Below are 19,817 nucleotides of genomic sequence, written 5' to 3'. Positions count from 1 at the left end.
CCGTTTACAAATATTTATGATTATACACATTTAAGATAATCTGTAAAATATCTAGGCCTGGTATGTTTTGTATTTCTTGAGCACGTCTGATGTATTTGCTGCTAGCTTTTTGGTTTTATTGTTTTCCATTCCCCGGGGAAATTAAGTTACTCAAGTCCTGAAGTTGCATAATTACTCATACTTTGACAAGACAAGAAACAGAAAAGTGGCTCTGATTCATAGAGAATTAGAATATAAGTCTATAAAGTGATAGATAATGGAAATAACTACCCTGTAGGGAAATGGCTATGTCCAGTATACAGCAGCTTCTAGTACAGGTGAGGGAAAATTCCCCCTTTGCTACAGCAGGGGGTAAAAACAGTAACTAAGTGAAACAGTACTGGCTAGTATATTGACTGAAATATTGGGATTAATCAAATGTATCCAGGCCTTAAAATAAATTTGCACAAGTCAGATTTTATGTTCATGGCAGTTTCACAATGTTTTCAAGCTCTACTATGTTATGGACTTAAAATGGCAAAAAAATAAACAACCCCCAAAAAACCACCACAAACCAACACTGGGAATAAGTGATTTATTAGCACCTAAGATGTGTTATAAATGCTGCTATATCCAGCTGTTGAAAATATTGAACAATACTCAGAGCAGTAGCTTACTCAATATTAATTACTGTTATATGTGATAATTACAACAAAACAGTTTTCTAAAAAAATATTGGTACATTACCCAGCATTACTGTGAAGACTTTTGCTTCATGGATCTATTGATTAACAATTTGTGACCCTCGAGTATCAGTAATGTTTCTGTATAAGTTTGAAGGTCACTGTCACTTCTGTCCTTGTGTGATGTTGCCTGTCTGTGTGTCATGGGCTCTGTGGTATGCAAATGGACAGCAGAGCCTTAATGATTACTTCTGCCTCAAGGCAGTACAGAAGGTGAGAGAAAGGGCCAGTGAGTGTAAAAATAAAAGAGAACCCATGTCAGGGACCTACATTTTTTGGCAGTAGAGGCTGCATTGTATTTTTTATTTGTTTGTTTTCTCCTTGAGACTTTAATGTCCTTTTCTGCAGAGGTTCTGCAGAACAATTTCATCTCCCAGTATTCATACAGCCCAGTTGGTGGGAAGCTTTTACCCAGCCATGGTAAATAATTCTCTGTCAGAATCCAAATCTTCCTTTTCAAGTCAGACCATTTTTGATGAATTTATTCTGTTAACATGAGCTTGAATAGAAGCAATAGATAACAGAGAGCTAACTTTAAGCATATTAATGACATCTGTAGGAGACTAAAGATGAATTAAGGAATAAATAGTTGAAGAGGTTCAATAACAGGTGTGGTGAACACTTTGTCAGCAATTGACTGGTAGCTTTTCATTTAAGCCTTTTTGTATTCTATGGTTAATTAAAACCACAGAAAGATTTGAAAGCAGCCATTTGCAATACAGACATAAAGTCCTCCTGACAGCTGCCAGCCATACCTGCTGTAGAAAAGATGATTGTCACATGTATTCCTCTGAAGCCTAAATAACATTAGGTCCTGAAATTCAGGTTTGAACCCTTTTAAGAAGAAATCTGTGTGCCAAACATGCTGAGAGCTTTCAACATGCATCTGCCAGAGCAGCACTTAACCTAGACTTAAATCCTTTCTGTAATGCTTATGGAAAAAAAGAAAAAAAGAAAAAAAAAAAAAAAAAAAAAAAAAAAGGAAAAAGAAAGAAAAAAGAAACATAAATCATGTACTTTTTTGGATCCGCTCTTATAAACTGCATCTAAGGGCAGTATATGGGCTGCCATTTCTAACAAGAATTGTTCTGATGTTATTTTATTTAATGTATGGCTGCTACATCCTAGATTTACAAACTAAAGTTCTGAAGGTGCTAAATGAGACATTTCAGTGACTTCATATGAACCAAGTGTTTTTGAAACTCATTTGTATGGGATCCTCTTCCATATTCAATAGACAAATGGCTAATTGGATCTCATGTATTTTATGTATATTAAGGAAAGTGGGGAGTTCCTTGACAAATCAGAATGCTAGTTTTTAACTTCATTTTTAAATATATATTATGTTTTTATTAGCATAAGTATACATATATAAACGAATAGGAGTCACTTTTGCAAAGAAAGCCATGGTGTATTGAATGTATATAAATAAAATCACTGTCCAATGTTAGGACATCTTGCTATTAAGTAGAGCTGAGTCAAAACTTTACACCTACACTCTGAAATTCAAAGCTCCACCAATGGCTCTCCCGAATCCTCAATTTAGACACACAGCTTATGGTGATAAGAAAAAGATGCTTGTATAACTAAGTTCAAGGAAGCCTAATTTAAAGATTGATCAGCATTGTGCTCCGATTGTAAAACAGTTTTATTTTTTTGGATACCTGACTTTATACTCCTACACTTGGTGTGCACAGAAGTATTTCTAAAAACAAAAACAAATAAAACCAACAGCAATTAAAAAACAAACAAAAAAAAAACAAAAAACACTTTGCTTCAAAGTAGTCCTTGTGGATTTCCTGACAGGTATAAAAATGGGCTGAAAAAAACCCTGTCAGCAGATGCTTACTCACATTTCTAAGGATGATATTTACACTGCTGACCCTAAATGCTTCCAAATAATCATAGCTATTATTGTTCCCTAACACTGTCTTTTTTTAAAGTATGAGAAAAAAAAAGCCTCATACTTAAAAAAAAGATGGGTTAAACTACAATCTGACCTAAATTATTCCCATCGCACCTCAGTTGTCCAGCTGCTGAGAAAATTATCTGCTTTAGCAATACAAGGTACTCACATATCACCCTAGTTAAAATTAGAATATTTTTATATTTTAACTGTAGAATGCTTTGGAAAAGTGAAAAGAATGTCAAAGAAAATCTGAAAGCCACTGCTGGAATTAGTTCAAAGGCAGCTGAATGAGAATTAAAACTCAGCAGTGTATTTTCTGAGAGTTTTCTTCAACCAAGTAAAAGAGAAAATAATACACATTCCTATCCTACCAACAGAAGTCCTCAATGTGCCAAAAATTTCTTAACAGTTGGAAAAGTGTTATGGGAAGTGATATAAGAAACTTCAGTGGAGTAACTGATCACAACTGAGTACCTAAAGAGATACCTTTGAAAAGTATTACCACAGCAGAATCATTCCAGAATTTCTGAAGGTGCTAGCAGTGCCTAAAAAGACCCAGTTGGGAAGTAGGAAACATCACAGTAAGTGGTTCTGTACTCATCAGATGGAAATCCTGGTCAAGTATCCCTTTTCTTCTTTCAAATGTCTATTCTGAATGAGGCTGTGAGCTACTGTGTAGAGATTGCTCCGAATCACTCAGAGCCACTCTCACTTCTATGCCTGACTGGAGTACAATGAGTTTGGATTATGCTGTTTTAAATTATCACCCATTTGAAGTAATTTTCTTTATAAAACAAGATTAAAATGACTGTAATTCAAAACATTTTACCTCGAATTGATGTGAAAATTGTAGTGTTCATATTATTTCCATTTTTCAATTTGACAAAACATTTCACTCCTTGTATAAGCTTTTCTGTGTTGTCACTATCTTGAGTGAAAATATGCATTTTACTCTGTGCATTTTACTCCTTCCTGATGTGCCTTATTTTTTAACACTACTTATTTAACTTTATTAAAGAATGTCTTTACATATCCTATGGTGGTACCTAGGGAAAATATAAACAGATTTAGGAGGTTTGCTTACCTCCTTTCTACCCTTCACAATAACAGTTTATAACTTCATACTGTTAAAATTTGTTCTCTGGTTTTTCCACGTGCCTGCTGGTTAGATAAGTGCTGATCATAAAGCAAAAAGAGAGTTTGTAGTTCTAGCCTGAAGGAATTGAAACTCAGATTGCAGTGGTTTTTATTTACATGAAAATTCTTTTCCATTGTTTTCATTATAATATCACAGTAGAAGTTTCTTTCTTGTGTCTTTCTTTGAGGTTTCACATCTGAACAAACCATTAAGGGGAAGAATATCATCTCTTTCTCAGAATTTTAGTTCCCAGACAGGCAGCCCCATCTATGATTGTTTTCAAAATATGCTGAATTCTGAGGTACTGACATGAGTTCCCTACAAATACGGGCATTTATTTCTTCTAACAGAGAATGCTTCATACAGAGTTCTTGTAGTAAAGTTCAGAACAATACTGAAAAGCACTAAAAGCCGAACAACTTGCAGAGGTCCTTGGCTGAATTAATGCCAGTGGGAACTATAACTGTAAAGATCCTGGCTTAAAGAACACAAATGTTCAAATGTACTTAAAATATAAGTCAAGCTGTATTCAACCATAAGTGTAATAGAATGCCAAACCTTATCACTTAAAGTAATAGTAATACGTATGTCAGTTGTCAAACCCTCAGACTCTTGGAGAGAGCTGCTTTTGTGACTAAATCTGTGAAGGATAATTCATTCCTTACTAGGGGGTATGATTTCATGAGCAGAAAGCTCTAACTAGTACATATGTATAGGATAGATTTAAAGTGATTATGGAAATGTCACCGCAGGACAATGCATTATTAGTAGACCCTCATATGTTGAATGCTGTCCCCTTATGTTTGCTGATAATTAAAAGCAGATTGAGATGTCATGGTAAGAATGAGTGCAAAATGTCCCTTTTATCATTTGCAATAACTATGAAATAGTGTTCTTTCTGTATCCTTCAGTGATCGTTCTATTTGTGTAGGTGACAAATGACATCTTTCTCCTTGTAATGTGCCTGCAGGGTTAAATGACTTTATTATTATTAATGAGTCATTGCTCCAGCTGCCCAGAAAGAGGGAGAACAGAAGACATAAGAGATTTAGACCTAAGTAATTACAAGTGTAATTATTACCTTTCAAATTTCATTTTTACAGCAATCACAAAGTTGTTAATCAAACATGGCCCTTTCACATTTTTTGGGAGTCTCTGTTGAAAGGATGAGTAGCTACATGGTTCCACAGAGGGCGATCTGTGGCAGATTGACAAAGTGGTAGTGACAGAAAACTGCTGTGAAAAATTGGGTAGAAAATGCTGTCTAGCTATCAAGGAGCCAGCAATTCAGAGGGTTTTCCAAGAAACAAACCCACCTGGGCTTCAGCCATATGGAGGAGAGTGACGTCTCGGGGAGGACAGAAGCTGCAGGAGGGGGAATCCTTTTGTCCTGTGGAGCTGGGAAATGTCAGAGCTTTGCATCTCTTGTCTGCCTTTGCACAAGGTTGTACATTGTGAGGAAGACATTTCACAAGCACAGGTGGTCCGACAAGATGCTGGTCAGTACAGGGGAATGAAAGGGTTTGACTTCCTGATTCTGGAGTAGTTATTTTTAAAATGTTTCTAAAATAATTACTCATAAAATCTCGAAAATCCTCCAAAACAGAATTAGATGGAGCATAAAGCTTGTCCTCCTGTGGTAATGGTAAGGAAATTTAGAAAATGGAAATGAATGTAGATTGTGTTAGGTCATTTTGCAGGTGCAGTTAACTGGAAGTAATGCTGTTTTTCAGAATCATAAGCTGAACATGACATTGTGAAATGAAAAATCTGAGGAAAAGCTTTGGTGAAATGAGAACATTTCCTTTCAGTAATGTCCTTACTGCATAATGTTGGATGAGCAGATATTCTTGTATTTGGAAAAATGTACATGGAAATAAGGAGAGAAAATGGAAACTATTAGTTCCAATACTTTGTACCCCAAAATTTCATTTTAATCAGTGCTGTCACAAAACAGGTGAACTTGAGAAAATAACTTTGATGGAAAACTGCTTTGCCAGAAAAGCTTCAGCCAGCTTTACTTGCATACTGAATTCAAGTAAATGGTTTCAATACCTTTGATCAATCATCAGTATCTAACAGCACTCAAAGAACCAGTATTACACCAGTATTTACATTTGAACATCATGAAAAAATATCTAGAAAACAAAACCTTTTCATGGTTTGTTTTGCATTGTAATAAGGAAAATGTGTTTGTTTGTTTGTTGGTTTGTTTTCTTGAATTGCAATTGGAGTCACAGCATAAAAGCCACAGAATATTTGAAGAATGTTGGGGTTTTTGTTTGCTGCTCTACTGGTCTTCTGCTTTAAATTTCTGTTTGCGTAGACCTGAGGGAAGAAAAATGTTTTAAAACACATTTTTATTATCTTCGGATGGCAAATGAAAGATCTGCTCATTGACTTCCTTAGCACCTGTTTGTTCTTTTTTTAATGAATCCCTTTTGAAAACAGAGATTTCATTAATACGTCTGAACTGTGAACAATGGCCAACAATTCTTCAGTTACGTGAAATAATTGCTTAATGTTCTATTTTAGATTATTTTTACTGTAAATTCAATACTATTGAAAATAATAGCTTTTAGAACTTACAGAAAACAGAGCCCCAGTTTGATAAATGCATTGAGAAACTTATTGAAGAAGTGAATTAAGAGTGTAAATACTGAAAACTGAAGCAGAAATGTAGTTATTTTATTCCCCACCTATCCCTTGATGTTGCTGTATGTGAAGTATCTCAAATAGACCTGAAGAGGAGTTTCTCCTTGTCCTCTGTTCATCACCCTACACTCTGATGAGAATGACTCGCTCACCTGATCTCCTTAACACATGAGTGTTAGAATTTATTATTAGAGTAGTATGAGGGTGCACTAATATTTCGATGGAGGTCATTTATCAAGAATAAATGCTACTGACCTTATTCTACCTAGAAATTCTATTCCCTTATCTCTTTGAAGTTCATCTATTTTCCTGTCTCCAAGGATAGATCTTTGTTCTCTAGCCAGGGAACCACAAAAGGTAATTGATTTTTTTTGATTGCACTGTTCACAGCCTAAGCTTAAAGGATGTATTTTCTGCAATTTCCACAGTAAATGAGTTTATGTAGATTTAGTTATTCTTAGTTCTCTTTATGAATTTTCACGCTTTAAGTATTTAGTGATTTATTAAGAAAAATTAAGTAAAACCAACAGAAAAACACTAACCTACTTCTCTGTCCCCTGGCTTCTCTATCTCACACTCCTCTTTTACCCCATTCCCCTGGCCTTAAAAAATGAGCATGATGTAATCTTCCCTGTATACTTAAAGTCCAAGTATTGTAAGCAATAGTTATCTTCTTTTCTGAATCTTTTACATATGTGTGTGTGTGTGAATATATATATATATATTAATGCATATGAATGTGATGCATGTGAATATATATATATATTAATGCAAGAATGAAAGTATGAATGAAAAAGGGAGAAAACTTTGGAAAGGTTTAAAGAGAGAAAACAGATGTTATGAATTATCAGTAGAATTGACTACCAATTAAATTTTGTTTTCAAATTATTAGCTTAAAAGGCTGCATTTTGATGAATGCTGTAGAAATAAAACCTCAAGCTCTTTGTATGACATTAATATAGTTGTTGGGTTTTTTTCTCCCATTTTTTAAGGGAAAAATATAATAATGCACACATTTCACTTGTATAATACACTCTTTTTCCATTCAGTGCCTCTCAAAATAACATTGATACACTACTAAATCCCACAGCAAACCCAACCCACATGCAAAAGCTTCTTCTTATTGAATTAAATGAGAGAACATATCATGTTGAACTGACTCTTGATTAAATAAATAAATGAACTTAAGCAAACACATCTGTATAATTGGTAAGGGCTCCTCATGTGCATTCCTAATGAGGCATCTGGATAAGTATTTGATCACAGAAAAAAAAGGTGATGATACAAATGCTACTCCACAATGTCCAGAGTTGCCCAGTACTGTTTAAATGATTTTTCTGACAATTACCCCCTTTCTAGTTTAACATGTTCAACTAGCTTACTTTTTCTAAGGTAACAGACATATATAACATATATAGAAATATAAAACTAGTTTTTATAAGTGAATACACATATTTGGGCAGCAAGGCCTTAGAAACATCGTCATATTAGAGAGTACTTAGTGATATAAACAATGTACTTACAGCTTCAGACTCTCTACAAATGCTTGTGGATATACTAGCATTATTATACTTTCTATTCTTGGATTACTCTAAAAAATGGCTTGATGAGAGAAGTTCATCTTGCAGAGAATGATACAAGGTTTTCACTGCATTCAATACTGCTGAGATTGCCGAAGTGAGCAGTCATGTGTCACTTAGTTGTGGGCTGGGGTCAGCCCACCACATTAAGATAAAAACAATACTTAGGAGACAGTTATACTGAGATGATAATTGCTGGGTAGCTACATCTTTCTATAGACTCTACTTTTCCTTCCTGCAAACAATAATTTAATCTTTAGAGGCTTAGAATGTAGCTTGACACATCAAGAGGAAGAAAAAAATTGCTGTGTTACAAATGTCTTACAGAAAACTCATATTGAATGTGTTTCCTCTTCCAGGGGCCAGATGAAAAATCGCAGCTGAAACTCTTTTTCATCCAGCATATATTTTTTTTGCAGGATATTGGGTTTACTGCAGAAACTTTACATCAGTGGAAAAGCTTGATGTATACCACTGAAGATGCATGTGTGGGGGAAGAGATACAGATTTCATTCTTTGTCTCCGGGTCGAAGGTTATTGCTGGAGGATAAACTATTCTTCACTGCATAGTTTCACCTTATCTAATTGATTTGCATTTAAATTTATATTCTGTGTTAAATAATGAACTCTGTATTAATAATTGAAAAGCTTCAGCACAAATGTGAAGCAGTTAATTAAATATTAAATAAAGCACATTGTATTACTCACTATTTTAATCAATAGACTAGATTTTAGGCCATTCATTATAGATGTTCATTATACTTTACAAGTTATGGTTAAAATTCTCATTGATAACTTAATATAAGAAACATATCTCTTTTACAAATTAGCATATTTGTTTTGCTGTAAACAAGGCCCATACATTAAAGATCAATGATACAGTTGGGCTGCTGAAAGAAGAGGGGTCAATACCGTGCACTCTGCAATATTCTCACATGCATGTTCATGAGCACTAAGCAAAAGAGCTTGCAGGTGTTTGAGGAGCTTGGGTGGTTTTTTTTGGTTTTTTTTTTTTCAGGAGCTTATTTTTTTTAGTGAAATATCTTTCAGTGGAAAACAGCAATTACTGAAACCAAACTTTTTACAAGACTGTTGCTTTTAAACAATTTCTTGGTTTTGATTAATACAAGATTGGAATTCCAGTCAGAATAACAATGAGAAGCTTAATGAAAGAGTAATGTGCCTTGGTTTTTATTTTTTTCTTCTAAGGCTATTATTTGTGAAGGAAAGATTCACTTCACTTCACAAGCGTAGTTAATTATACAGGAATTACCATATGTTCTGTCTTTTTGCCCTGATTCATCCTCCATTCTCTCTCTGTCTTCTTCTTCACCAACTTTCCCCAGCCATCTTTGATAGTGTTTCTTAGACTAGTTGAAGCCAGATGCATAATACTCACATTTCATACCAATGGGATTTTATAATAAAAAGCTTCACTCGGGGAGGCTTCTAGGATTAAATTCAAATTAAAAACATGGATGTTAGGATGTAGCTGTGATGGAACAGAAGAAGAGCTTATTCTAGCATGGTATCCAGCACAGCATGGCCACACAGAAATATGTTATTTCCAGCATGCCTCTTGCTTTCATATTCAGAATGTCTGGAGAATCAGCCTGTGTGATCTAACATGGGATCTGTGTTGAAGGCTGAAGAGTAAAGGCAGTAGTGCGTCCTACTTGTTCCTTGAATAAAAAGGTTGAAAAGCTAAAACTTCAGTAATTTATTTAGGTTTCTCAGTTGCTGAGATATCTAAGGGAAATAAAATATTCATAGGAAGCTTCTCCTAAAGGGATTCTATTATAAAAGCTAAAAAAGGTATATTATAACAGCAATTATTTAGGGTTTCTACATTCAAGCTTTTTCCTCTTGAACTTATTGAAACAGCCCAGTTTGTACTAACAAACTATTCTGCCCTCCCTTTCTTATTGTTAATGTCATTTTAGTTCTCTTAATATAGCAGAGACTGCTAAATGATGTTGCCCAAGTGGCAGCTTTCGGTCACCAGGGTAATTCTAGGCTATTATTTCCCTATACTATGCTTGAATTCTTGCTTAGATTAAGTACCACATTTAGTACATACACATGGGCAAAAGAAGGAGGGGGAGAAGGGAAGGGGGAGAGTGCAGGAGGGAACACAACCCATTCCTTAGGAGCCATTGGCTGAGAAGAGCAGTATAAGATTGTCATCTTCATCACTCTGGTGAGTTCCTGCTGAGCAGAGAGCACTGAAAGTGCAATGGGAGCTGTTTAATATGAAACGCTTCAGTAAATGAGAGGCACTTCTGGATGCTGACAGAATAGCATTGGCACTGTAAGCCATGTATTCATATATGTGCTGTGTTGTGAAAATATGAAAAATAGCTCAGCAATGGCATAATTATGGGCAATTTGCTTAATTGCTTGCTAATTGTTGCTTGCTTTATTATGAAACAAGAGTGCTCTAAATGCAACACTGGATGGTTTGCATCCAAAATGTATCATATTCAATACTGGCTTTTCATTAAGACTTCAGCATTAAATTCAAGCACTCTTATCTACATTCCATTTTAAAATTTTTCCTATTTTTTTTAATTGTTTTTGAAAATTTAAAATATAATTTATAATCTCCTAAGCCTAGAATGTGAGGACTTTGCTAATGAAAATTTACCAATTTCTTTTGATTTTTATTACATTTAACATGGATAAAGTTGGGGATATTTCAAGGATTCTCCAGAAGCTCACACTGTTGATTGGTCAGCTTTAAGAATGTGCAGCTCCTTCTTAAAATGTGTTAAGAAATCTTTCAGGGGAGATGTGCAATTCTTAAAGTTTGGCCTAAACTTCAGACCAGATATCTTTAAAAGTCCCTTCTAACCTAAGCCTGTGTGATTCCGTGATGCAAATGATGAAGCAGTACACCTTCTGCGTGGAGTGGATACATGGGCATAGGGGTAGAAAAGAAAGTGTATCTTGTATACGGCAATGTGCATAGCATTATGAGAATGCTGGTAACAGTCGTATTGACAACTTGTCTTCCTTTGAGAATTCTCTATGAGGAAGAGTCTTAAACTTCCAATATTGTGCTGGAAGCAACAAAGTATGCAGCATTATGCTATGTATTTTGTGGGTTGATAGTGCAAGAAGCATTGTAGAATTCTTCAGCTTTACTTCATATGTAAGAATACTCAGCATTTGTATTGTCTATCTATACCATATATGGACTTTATAACCATAGAAAGGTACAGCTGAAAACAAATATAAAGCTATCAAGTAGTATTTTTTATAGTTGCTTTTACTGAAGGATAGCTACCTGACTAAGTTGAAACTCAATGTTTTAAGTGAAAATAATTATTCTTACTGAAGAGTGTTTTGACCTATAAATGATAAAGACTGCGGAACAATGAAGAAATCCTTTTAACTATTGTGCTTTTAGTTATACTTGACAGTTCTGATCTAAACATTTCATAAGAACTGACAGACATTTTCTTTAAAAACGTTCTTAGTTCTGAGGCAGACAGATTAAATAACAGCTTCATTCCTAAAACAATCTGGAGTTCAAACAACACTGGCAAATTCACATGTGTATGAGTGTGATCTGTTGGATGAATTAAAAATTCTTTCATACTACTTGTATGTCGTGGTTGATGATTCTCTTACTTGAGAAGACATTACTAGACACTGAATTTCAGTACACTGAATTTCAGTACAGAAAACCGCTGTCTCTTCTGAAAATACTCGGAGATAGCAAAAATCTTCTTTATATTGATTGTTAGATGCAGACTACACAGATTTTTCTTAACAGAATACTTGTGGGACTGGAAGAATAATTACCTATATTACCAATTTTGAATGAGAGGAAGACTCAAAAGTTTTTCTTTTCACCTACATTTAACAGTGACTTGCAGGAAGTAATGTTATGAACAGCTGCCTGCATTAAAAGATTCAAAGCAAAATGAAGCTTTAAGAATAGCATCTAGAAAATGCAGTGGTCAGTTTACACAGCATTGGGTAAAAGGCCTTTTGAGCACTGTACCTGACACTAGCCCAGCAGTGCTTGCATTTCTCCTCATGTGGCCCTCTGGGATGCTCTGTGGAGTCAGCCTGACTCCCTCCTTTTAAGTAAGCAGCAAATGGTGGAGGTGAAGCCAGTCTCAGTGCTGGTTACACTGACCTCTTTTCATTCTAAGTTGGTAACAGAATATTTGGAAATCAGCAGCATTGTATTGTAAGTTGGCATTAATAATTAGCAGTATACTATACTGCTGATGAAAAGCCCTTTGCTTTGATAAAGTAGGGAATTGTTAAAAATAAAACTTTTATAACTAAAGCAAGCGTGGTTTAGGTGGCAATAAACTGCCAGGGCCAGGCAGCAGGTGAAAAAGATTTCAAGTGCTAATGAAGAAGGAGAATGGTATCTTAGGGAAGTGGAGACCGAATTTGAAGGACTGAATGAATCTACATTTCATAGGCTAGAAGAACAACTGAAAAAGATAATGTCTGGTGAATATTCATGAAGAAAAAAATCTCATGTTTTGTGCTGGCTTGTTGAAAAACAAAATTATGTTCCAATGGTCATTTTTACTTCATTGTGCTAAAAAATACTGCTGGTTTTATTTATTTATTTTTAATTCATGCCAAAGAGGCACTGTTTTGCATCCCGATTATCCTTGCTAGTAGTTTTTATTGCAGCAGATCAGTTGCTGAGATTTTCTAAGATTCCTTTAAATGCAAATAGTGAGGACCTTGCCTGACTCAATATATGCATTGTCACACTCTTAGTTAATTTGGTTTCCTGCAGCATACCCAGTCTCCTAAAAACTGCCTTGGGGCTGCACTATATTGCTATGGCCTATATGCAGCTGATTTAAATTAAAAACAAAACAAAACTCTTCTATTCATTTTATAAAACATGCTTTCCTTTTGAAGTTATTGTAGAAGTTGATATTTTTTCTTTCTTTTTAATAAGTGCAGTACATTATAAACAAAACTGGACTGTTACTGTTGGAAAAAAATGAGCCAGGCATCATAGAGAAGTGTAGTTGAATGTGCTAAATACTTTTTTACTTCCTGTTCTCTTGCCACACAGCAGAGCTGCTCAGCAAAAAATGGAAGTAACTCTTCCAAATTAATGAGAACTGTATATTTTGCATGTCATAATTATAAGTTGTGATGAAAAATATAATTATTTTGACAGTCAAGATTACATCTTACAAATACCTACACTGAAAGATTGTGATTGCTACAAAGAATTTATCCTCTTAACAGTCTTCCAGTGCAGGATTGTTATGTAATTAAACTCAAACCCCAAAGCTAAAATAATCTCTAGTCATATCATAGGATTTTGCCCACAGATGTACTAATGAGTTGAATTTTTTCATGATATTTTTTTTTGCTAAAACTAAAACTCGTACGAATCCTTTATTGAGATAATAAGTGAGACTGTCATCTTGAGAACATTGTTCTTTGCTTTCTAGCATGTTCCAAGTCTACACACAGTCTGGCAACTCAAGACACAAAATTACTGTCATACTGATCTGTCAAGATTGTGTCAAGAATACTTTTTAAATGACCTTCTATTTCTGTAGTTGCCTTGTCTAAAGCTTAAATGTTTTTATTGCCAAATGCTGATTTTAATTGTTTATTTTTTTTTCTTTTTTTTTTTTTTTCATTTGAGCTTTAGATAATACTGCAAGTATTGTAACCACTTGCTATGGAGAGCTAGTAATGCATAAGAATTATTATTTGCAGACAAATAACTGTATTTTTCCAGCTTAACTAATTAAAAGAATTTCAAGTGATGTTAGAAATTCTTGAAACAAAAGAAATGCTGAGGGATTGAGTATCAAAAATGTTTTGTTAATAAATGCAAAAATATCAGTTTCTGCATAAGTCAGGGGTTACTCAACACTCAGTCAAGGATGTACCTGATTTCCGTGAATTGCCTTGATCAGAAGAGAAGCAAACCCGGATAATTAAAGAGCTTAAAGAGCTTGTATATACTCAGATTTATGTCTCTAATAGCACATAGTAGGACACAGAGAGATTAGACTAATCTAGCAGTAGTAACTTTTTTTGAGTGAACTGCTTTCTCTACTGAATTATTTCCATATTTATATATCCCACTACCCATCAAAACTGGATTAGTATTTCAACAGTAAGGTGCCAAAGCTTTGTCAGGATTACATTCAAACATATGGAGACAAAATGACAGGAGACATGTCGAAATGCTAATAATAGGGCAAAACAACATTTATAAACAATCATCTCCCTACTAGGCAGACACAATGTTCAGTGTCCTTTATTAGAGATAGATAATGAAGAATATTACATTAATGAAACACGAAACCAATTGACTACTTACAAGTGGTAGACTTAAAAAAAAAGATGTTTCCTGTATTTTGGACAGCAGCATTATGTATTTTAATGTCTGAAGGAAAAACTAAATCCATTTGTATTTAGATGTAGTATGGCAATATGTACTTATGCTTTGTAGTTTACACAGATTTCAACATTCAAAGTAAAAACAGAACATTAAATTAAAGCACAAATACAGTATCTGTTTACAAACAAAGCTCTAAAGATGAGAGGCTCCTCCTCGGAACTCATATAGCAATAAGTAATTTGTAGCAGCATACTTTCTGTTCTATTTGTGAGCCAGAACCCATTTCTAAAGATTATCTTTGTGAAGCTAGATATTAAAAATGCATACATAGCTTTTATCACAAAAAGGATAGTCTTGAAGTTTTGTGAAACAACACAATAAAGAGAGACTTTTCCTCTCTTTTCATATATTTTAACTCCGTTCATAGTAAGATAATATAAAATTATTATAGATAGTATGAAAAACATTTCAAGGGATGTTTTCTAGAATTTTAATTACATTAATTTAAATGTACACTGCATAGTAAAACCACAATCATTTAAATTGATCAAGATTGTTAATGTATTGAAAATTATGTGCTTCTCAGTTAGTACTTTACTTGGCCTTTGAACAAATTATTCCTGTAATCCTTTTCAAGAGCACAAACCTTGAATCTACTCAAGAGCTCTGGTTCGATTACTTGTAAACTACAGAGGTTACAGCTTTTCTTGCTATTGCCCTTTGATTTTGTTCAGGTTTTCCAGTATTGAATGCATCAAGAAATCAATTGTTTTTAAAATAACTGTAATGCTGTCTTTCATTCTTAAAGTTCCTTTGAAACCAATGTACCACCTTTGACTGTGTATCCAAATTAAATTCGTTTTTTTCCTTAAACAGAGAGAAAAAAAATAAATAAATAATCCAGCGTTAAGAGCATAGTTTTAAAATCTACTTTTATTTTTTTTATTTTTTTTCATGAATGCAAATATATATTATTGTAATACTAGAGTATTGTAAAGCTTTTATCTTTATTATTATTGGGACAATTTTAGAAAGTTAAAACATAAGTAGACCGTCTAAGGACTTTAGTTACTTGGGCTGTAGTGGAGTAATTATTTGTTGTTAATATGCTAATGTTTCTTCTTGATGCTTGCCAATGACGCCACTATGGGCCTCCACATTGAAAGCATCTGCATGTTCAGTTAAGTCGCGTGACTGCAGGTATTTTCTTTCCAAAGTGTGTCCTTTGTTGTAGCACTGGGATTGTTTTCTTAACCTTCATTCCCTACGTACATCATTGTGCAAATCTTTTGATAATTTCTTATCTTTTTCTGTCCTCCCAGCTATCGAAGTCAATCTCCAGAAAGCACTGGCTGAGGCCTCTGAAACCTGCACGCAGGAGTGTCTCATCCTGGGCCACTCTGACAACTGCTGGATGCCACCTTCTTTGACACAGTATCAACAATCCAACACAACTTTGCCATCATTTGGCTTCCAGCAAAGCTGGGGCCGAGGAGCCAGATCTGACGGACGGCACACTCTTGGGAGGCCCCTTCCAAAGGATGACACTGACAAAGGCCAAGGTGGGCCCAGGCCACAGTTCTACAACAGCTGTGAGAGACACTGCACCAGTGAAGATCCTGTCAAAGTCATCCCTCTGGCAAACTTTGCCATGTCCCACCAGGCAGCGGTGTCTGGGAATAGCACTACGTTTATCCATGAGCACCAGCTATAAATGCATATCTGACAAATCAGCTATTTCAGGCTTTAAGGTGTTACTGTATATAGTCACAGCCTAACACTGTTCTTAGTGCAGATACAAATTTGTTAGGCTTGTGAATACTTATGTATATAGAATCCTAAATTTGAACTTGAAAAGCTAAATCCTTAGGATGTAGTTAAAGAAAATTCGCCACAATTCTTGGTAAAATATATAAAATGGGGAAGAAACCTCATAGTCCAGAACCAGTCAAAAGAAAACCATAAAAACCTGCTCATTTTCTTATATGGGTCTATATAGTGCCAATATCTGCTAGCAGGTCTTCCTCCCTGTTGAAAGCAATTTCTTAATACATCTTAGGAAACATTGCAGTAACATAACTTATCAATTTTATTTTATTTTTTATTTTTTTTTCTGTCTTCATTGTTATAATTTATAGGGTATTCATAGATTTCACATTCCATTTACTTAGCAATAGAGATCAAGTGGTCAATTTCTTTTTTGGTTACCTTACACCATATAAAATAATTTACTTAGGAAGGATAGTGTACATTTCTACCAAAATTTACTTTCCATGTAATGGAGAAGGAGAATATACTCAAAGACATGACCACTGTGTATGATTTTAATTTTCAGTGGTTGAATCTACAGGTATTTATTCTTTGAAAGAATGCAGTAGAAAAAATAGAAACCTCTTAACTAGGCTTTTCTGTGTGAAATAGACAACAGGACAGGATGCAATATAGATCCAAAAATATTACAGGTTTTTTTTTTTTTCTAAGATTTTCCTCTCTACACTAATAAAAGCGACAGTATAATGCGTATGCTTTTCAAGCTATAAGTCTAATTTTTATTTTTATTTTTATCTTGCAGAGCTTGCTTTGGCTACTGTTCCTGTTAGCTGAAAATTACATGGGCACTGCTGAAATCAGTAGGGAACTCGGGTAGTTTTTTTGGCTGATGTCTTATTGTGGCTTTAAGCTACTGGTATTTAAAATAATATTATAGTGATGTATATGTTTGTTTTACAGCTATAATCAATCACCTATTGCAAGTATTCAGTAAAAGGTTAGTGATAATATTAGTTACTTCACCCCAAACTTATAAGATAAAGGAGTAGTTGTCATTGTAAGTTAGTTTATTTTTAGAGAATCACTGACATTTCTCAGCAAAGAAAGAGGAATCCAGGTAATGAGTGCTGGTAATTACGAACACACCCCAGTCTGATTATTTGACAAAGTCTCAGGATGATTCTCTGTAAAGATCAGGATTATTTTTTTCTGTGTTTTGTGTACTGAATGATATAATAGTAGCAGAAATCAAACCAGTAAATTCTGTAGTGGATAAAATGCAGATTCCTTTCTTCAATGAAAAAAAAAAACAAAAAACACCACATTTTCCTTTTAGTATTTTGTTGCTGTTTAGCCATCATTGTTTACAGCGTGTACATACCAATATCTTTTTCCTTAACAATCTACATAACTTTGTTTAGCTTTATTACAACATTAAATGAGACAATTGAAGTTGCGCGGAGGGAAATTTGAAAGTGTACGAATATTTCCTATGAATAGAATTCTATGTAAGCTTCATATTGTAACTTAAGTGTAACATAAAAATAAACTTTAAAAATGAAACACAACCAACGGTGTGTAAAAATGCTGTAATATTAGCTGCTTGTAAAATTTACAGAAGTTCAAGTTGTTGAGGGTTTCCAATGAATGCTAAAAGAGCTTCTATTATGTGCCCAGCAGGTATAAGTAGCTTTATATATTGTTGTCCCCACTGTAAATCTATTCAAATCACATTTACATTTTATGTGCAAAATAATAATAATTAAAAAAAAATTAAAAAATTTTTAAAAAAATAAAAATATCGCTTTTAATCTACTGATAGGGTTTAATTAATAAACATCAGATTATCCGACGATGTATTTCTGGGTTTTTTGTTTGTTTGTTTGTTTGTTTTTTTGTCAATGTAGTTTTCAGTAATGCTTAGAAAAGATGTGGCACTCTGCTTTCCGGTTGCATGTAAATCCTAGGGGGAAAAAAATAACAGTCCTTTGGCTACTGACGCACAATGGTTGACACAGCTCATTTTCAGTTGCAGGACAACTAAAAATTTGACAAATTAATTTACACATAATATATACAGAGCCATTTGTTGTTTGCTTTGGAGACATCATAGTTAGAAAAATCCAGCAGTCCTTTCCAGGGGTATACAAAAAAGCTTATCTGTAGTTTACACAGCCTTACCAAACACATTAATTGTGCAAATTTAGAATAAGGCTGGCATATAATACTTCCTATTGTAAGTAGAGGACTTTAGTTTTTATTGTAGAAGTCTGCTATACCAAATGTGTATAGAATTGGCAGCTGCATTTGAAAACTCATTTTTTTCCTCTCAGCATGTTCTTCCTAACAGAATATTGTAAGTGAAATTTATTGGCAAAGCAATCCATTCCTACAGTTTTGCTGTTTTCATAGGAAAAGATAAAGACTCTGGAATTATAGTTTTTTCAGAGGCAGAAGAACAAAAGCAAACAAACAAAAAGTTCAGCAAATTACTTCTAAAAAGAAAACAAACAAACCAAAACAAAATCCACTAAAACAAATGAACAAAATCCAACAAAAACCCCAAGAACAGCTGCTTAAACAAGAAGAACTGTAAAGATGAATCTGATAATGGGAAGTGTTAAATGTCATATCCAGGAAACTGTGTTACTTTATTGTGAAATTCCATCATCAAGGCATAAAGCACTTAACTGTAAATACATACTGTATCAGGAGTTAAATGTTGCTTTCATTTTTACATGTTATATATCTAATATATAAAATTATGCATTGGAGGAAACATTCTTTTTCTAAGAACTGTTCAAGTGTCATGTCAGTATCCAGAGGAATAATGTTACTATAGACTCATTACACATCTTGCCATATATACAAGTAAGTTATCTAGTGCATAGGCTGTATATTTTTTGTGTAATTTTTTTAGTCACTTAACTTATTTTATCTTACTTGTGTGAATTTGTGAAGAAAACAAACCTATATACAATATACAGTAAAATGGTAGTTACATGATTAGATTTGTTTCATACAGTGTAAGAATAAAGGAAAACCTTTGCCTTCAAAGTAATGTGTCACACAGTCTAGCCTAGATTTTCTTTTCCAAACTCAGTACATGCTTCTTGCACTTCCAACTACTGCATTGAGAACATAAGTGGTAGCAGCAGAAAGAGAGATCATTTATTGATGATGTAAAATAGTCAAGTGTAAAAAAAAAGAGATGAAGTCAAACTGTTCATAGTTAGAAAATTAAAATAATAATAATAATAATAAAGCCAGTTCTTTGTTTTCCTAAACTGTGCTGCATAAGTTAATTCTGAAGGAAGAATATTTAGGCCTGTCAACTTGGCCAAACAGGCTACGGAGCACCTGCTCTCAGGGGTATGAGCTAGTCAGATGCAGGTCATTTAGCTAATTATCATGGCAGTGAGCTGGTGCTATTAGGACCTGAGGGCTTAAGAGTGTTAGCATGATAGCTCGGTTGAGGCAAAGTTAGTTATGTGGTTTTGAATGTAGCCAGGTCTTTTTATTTTATATTTTTTTTGGTCTGGCACAGGAATGGAGGCTTGTAGCTACTTTGTGTCAGGTATTTATGTACCCTGTGTATGTAGATATGTGGGTTTTCAAGTTTGATTGGTTAGTTTTTGGTTTCCCCCTCCCCCCCCCCCCCCAGCCAGGAGATGCAATAGGT

General features: G+C 34.3%; 1 protein-coding gene across 2 annotated transcripts in view; it reads left to right on the top strand.

The window, feature by feature from the left end:
- The window catches only part of PCDH11X (protocadherin 11 X-linked), a 445,592-nt gene extending 427,676 nt beyond the window's left edge, over positions 1-17,916 (top strand). For both annotated transcript variants that reach the window (XM_015860405.2, XM_032444082.1), the window contains exon 7: positions 15,688-17,916. In XM_015860405.2, the coding sequence (XP_015715891.1) occupies positions 15,688-16,079 (392 nt within the window). In that variant the 3' untranslated portion in view covers positions 16,080-17,916. The remainder of the gene's footprint in view (positions 1-15,687) is intronic.
- Positions 17,917-19,817: the final 1,901 nt, after the last annotated feature.

This window comes from Coturnix japonica, chromosome 4, assembly GCF_001577835.2.
Source record: "Coturnix japonica isolate 7356 chromosome 4, Coturnix japonica 2.1, whole genome shotgun sequence".
In the NCBI taxonomy this organism is placed as follows: domain Eukaryota; kingdom Metazoa; phylum Chordata; class Aves; order Galliformes; family Phasianidae; genus Coturnix; species Coturnix japonica.
Note: the sequence above shows the minus strand (reverse complement) of the source record. Positions and strands in the feature narration are given on the sequence as shown.